The 4,788-nt window shown below is 44.7% G+C and overlaps 1 protein-coding gene across 4 annotated transcripts in view; it reads right to left on the reverse strand.

The window, feature by feature from the left end:
- The window catches only part of LOC122527920, a 309,050-nt gene that overhangs the window by 21,011 nt on the left and 283,251 nt on the right, over positions 1–4,788 (reverse strand). For all 4 annotated transcript variants that reach the window (XM_043652506.1, XM_043652505.1, XM_043652508.1 and 1 more), the window contains one exon: positions 4,544–4,732. In XM_043652506.1, the coding sequence (XP_043508441.1) occupies positions 4,544–4,732 (189 nt within the window). The remainder of the gene's footprint in view (positions 1–4,543; positions 4,733–4,788) is intronic.

Genomic DNA, 4,788 nt, shown 5'->3' on the forward strand with positions numbered 1-4,788 from the left:
AAAACAGAAAATTCATTATATCTCATAAACGAAGACAGATAGGACATATATTTATATGACTATTTTTCATTATTTTTAGGCGTACAATTAGCTCCCGAAGTGGGTCCCACAAGTTACGAAACACCCTGTATGTACGAAATAATAGCGTGTAGATTAAATTATTTTCGTTAAAAATACGAGCTTTTTAAATACGCGAGTTACGGTTATTCTCGTCAAAAGGTAAAAGTATAGACGATCTACCCCTGGGGATGATTGAATCGTAAACCAAGCTCTGTTTTAATCTTTCTGGCGAGTAAGAAAACAATCGAGCATAATTTTTTGGTATTTTCCATAATTGAAACCGGGTGACAAATTAGAGAGAAGCGATGAAGAAGTATCGACGAATTTTTTCCTTTTAATAACAATTCATCGTTCTTTGTCAGCTCGACGATTTAATAAGAATTCGACGTCGATACATTTCGAACGGCTAATGCTATCTGCGTGGAAGGTACAGAGAAAAGCGAAGGAACACGCAATTCGTCCAGACACTCAGAAACCCGCAGAGACCGAAAGCTACGCACCATGAATTTCCAGACGTTTCAATGCAGTCCGTTGTTCGGTTAGCATTCGCTGACAAATGAGCAATAGATCGAATTCATACTGTGAGAGAAGGGAATTCGCTGTTGTTTATACAGACGGAGAAAGTAAAATGTACTCTCGACGACGATGACGACGACGACGAGAGAGAGAGAGAGAGAGAGAGAGAGAGAGAGAGAGAGAGAGAGAGAGAGAGAGAGAGAGAGAATCGACAAATCTAGCTAGTCGGTAAGAGAAAGCTGGAATGTACGCAAGCGCGTACCAAACCGTACACACGCGCGTAATCCACAGCGTGACTATTAGTCGTAAGTCAATAATAAAGCTCTTGTCCCGGACCGACCATAATGGCCCCAGTGAATTATTCTGTCCAGGATGCATTGTTCTGCTGGATCGTTCGCAGAGATAGAATTGTCAGCGGCCAGTGCCGATATATGCGGTATACACAAACATAAGATCTCGAACGGGGACGCGTCTAGCTCTGGCGTGTATTCACCTACGGAGCCACGTAATTGAGATGGATGTTCAATTAATTTGGTCAGGTTTCATTTGCACACCGAACAGATCCGTGAGCGTGCTCGGTTTCGAGCACACTTTTCCCCCACGTTGTCGAGGCACCTGAGATTGACAGCCTTTCTCTTTGGTCTCTATTGACAGATAAGTATCCTGACCGAGTTAACGTGAGATTAGCTTCGAAGATTATTCCACTGTCAGAGATCGACGGAACGCGAGGGTCATCGAGGCCGTGAATCGAGATAACTTCGTATCATGGAACAGTGCGATCTGTCCTACGTACATACACACATATATACACGCAACACACACTACATATCTGTTCACCTTAATGAAATTTTTTTTTTTATCTTCTGCAATACGTTAATAGTTCTTCTCGTCATAGTTTTAATTTTGTGTTTATTTAATTATTAAAATATTTTGTTAAAAATGTTTTAAACACTACTTAAAATATGTTCGTTGCTTGGACCACGGTATTGTCGCGTCGATTATCGAAAAAAAAAAACTACGGAAGGATAGCGGTGAAATAGTAATTTTCAATCCCTATTCTTTATTGCCAAATCGACTCGAAATCTTTTCCTTTCAAAAATTGTGCGTCGTAGAATGTTTACGTTCTGAACGGAACACGATTCGCAAATCTCGAGCATTATACTTGACAAATTGCCGATTCTGCACGCGACACCATCCGAGTATGTGTCACGTAACGACACGTTGAACCAAGCCACGCAGGGAGGAACGTCGAACAAATTGGAACTTCAAAGACATTTTCCTTAGAAACGACGTTTTTTCTTTACCGCCTTTTTTCTTGGTGCCGGTTTCACGGAAATAAAGTTAGAGCGAGCATGAAACTACCCGGTGGTTGCAACCCGTACGTGTCTATTCTTACGTAATAACCGCAACTCGTCAAGATGAATGGCTGTGACAGCCACCGATATTACGAATTTATTACCATTAGCTTGACGCCCAATCCGAGTAATGCACTTTTTCTTTTCGCGATATCAATTTTCCCCGAAGTGAAAAGCATTTTCTCTTTTTCACGCAGACAGAAATACCGTTCTTTTAATAAGATTTGAAATTAGCGTGACATTTATAGAATACGTTAAATTCTCATTTTCGTCAAATGACCATTTTTATTTTCGAAGCACAGTTATTTTTAAAATAAGTATTCCATGAGTTTACAACGTAACGAGGGTCTCTCTTCGTGTAAAACAGATTTCACGCGTTGTGCAGCCATACGAAGGGGGACAGCAATGCCATTAAACGACCAATAGCTTCCATCGACGATGTTAATTTACGACTGACCCATAATCAAGCTGGTGCGGTCTGTTTGCGCGTTATATTGGGACGCATCTCCACACAGTGGTTGGGCGTCCGTGGTTCGCGTATTTGCGGACTCAGATAGCAAAGGTATCCACTGGCCGAAGATTATCGGTCGACGGGAATTGCGGACGGGACTGGATTACATTTCCCGTCTGTGTAATTCCAGCCGACGAGATTCACGTTTTTAAAGGCGGTCGCGTTGTCGACCAATTACAACACACTAACGAGACGAGCCTGTCAATCAACCGGAGCGCCAATCGAGTTCGTTCCGTCAAATGGAAGAAAAATCTAGCTTCGCCGACTATGCGATATAATATGAAATCTGGACAATTGGTCCGCCGTTTGAAATCTCGTTCTATCGGAAAGGACAGACAAGTGAAAAAGATGAAAGGGGCAGAGGTGAGAGAGAAAGAGAGAAGGAACTAATTAAAGATGAATCACTTTGGAATTGGGATCGGTCGGCACCGCGTCGCGCCGGCATCCAGTCTAAAATATTCACACGGCCCTGCGTTTGACGGTTGGTCGTCGAAAAGGACGACCCCCAATACGCATTCTCTCTGCAAATTTTCTCCCTGTTCTCTCGACTTCGAAGTTTGGCTACTGTTTGAAAGAACGCGCTTGAACCGCGACGTTCGCGATGAAGAACCGAAAGAATCGAAAGGGAAAACGAAAAAGAATTAAAAAAAGGAAAAACCTGACGAAAAAAAGGGAAAGGTATAGAAGGGAGAATGAAGAGCTATTGTGACTTTGGATGACAATCGCGATCGGACGTGGATATTTGATCGAATCAATCGATTGCTTTGCATGGTTCTTCTAAACAGTGGCTGATAGGGGTGTGAGTGGCGTCAAAGAACCAGAGGAACACACTAGTAGCGGGGAACGAAGGGCTAGTCCCTAGAGAGGATTGGCACAGCAACCGCGGCACGGGATAGAGAGGTTACTGCGGAAGAGAAAGATATTCACGGCTAGAAAGAGAGAGAGAGAGAGAGAGAGAGAGAGAGAGAGAGAGAGAGAGAGAGAGAGAGAGAGAGAGAGAGAGAGAGAGAGANTTCTCGACTGACGAGGGGAATCGCCGGGAAAACCGAGCAGTTCCAGGTTCATTTGAATCCGACGCTCGATAATGTCCCTAGAGAGCATCGAAATATCTCGGTGCACCTATACACACGTACGCGTTACCCGACTTGCACGCATGCATCTCGTGATATTATAACGCGCGTCGCGCGCCCCTGATGATATTCGCCACGGCGGTGTCGTTCGTCAATGTCACGGCAATAAAATTCGCAACGGTAAGCGGTAAGATGCGAGAAGAAGAATCGAGTTATCTTATCTTCTTCGAGCCAGAAGGAAGATGACGCTGATCGATCTGATGATATTTTCCCATTTATTTAAAGCCGCAATTGCCAAGAACTGCGGAGGAAACGAAGATTTATCAAAGATCTATCATTGGCAGAATTTTGTATTCGTAGAAAAAGATATCGTTGAGGAGAAACGGAGATAAGAGAGCTGAAAGAAAAATCGGGATGGAGGGTGTGTGTGTGTGTGTGTGTGTGTGTGTGTGAAAGACAACTGGGAACGCGAAAATTCGAAAATAATCACGACTATCAGAGTTTGACGCAACCTCGTGGCGCTTCTCGTAACGTCGAGGAATGAGAAGTCACGAGCAAGAAGCAACGTTTGCCCGAGGGTTCACGCGGGTCGGAGAGAGGTCGGACGAGGTTAGATTTTCCTGTCGGGAGGTGGAGTTTAGAGGTCGGGAAATTAGTTTAGTTATGCGCCCGGCAGGGACGTCTCCTGCGCGTCTCTAGGAATGAGCGCGAGCCGACGACGGAGCACGTAGACGTTTCAACGTTCAAATTTCTCTGCGCACCGCCGTGCGCTTTCCCTCCTCTTTAACTTCCTTCAGAATTCCTCTCTTTTCCTATTTATCTTCGCAGAAGCCCCGCGCTGGCTTCGAATACGCGCGGAGAAACGATAGAGAAAAGATCCCTGCCGCGCCATCGAATTCTACGTTCTAAAGGAACTCGACTGGTGGCCGAGGGGAAGACGGCGATAAAAATCACTGTTTCGTGAATTATCGCGGGGATTCGTAGAGGGAATCAAAGAAAGGGGAAGCGAAATGGAAATCGTCGAAGCGTACCTGAGAGTCCTCCTCGGTAAATATCGCGTCGAAGGCAAACATTTTCGGCGCTGCCACGGTCGGCCTTCGATCATCCGCCGAAGAGGACTGTCCAGCCGTTGGGTCAACCAGTGTCACCTGTTTCTTCCTTTTATCCGCGTTAAAAAAGCTTCCACCTTCTCCGGGTGACACTTTTAGCATAACCTTCACCTGAAACCAAGAGATCGAGACATTTATTTAAAACGATGTCAGTGCTAAAAAAAAAA

Source organism: Frieseomelitta varia, unplaced genomic scaffold (assembly GCF_011392965.1).
Source record: "Frieseomelitta varia isolate USP_RPSP 00005682 unplaced genomic scaffold, Fvar_1.2 scaffold_239, whole genome shotgun sequence".
Taxonomy (NCBI): Eukaryota; Metazoa; Arthropoda; class Insecta; order Hymenoptera; family Apidae; genus Frieseomelitta; species Frieseomelitta varia.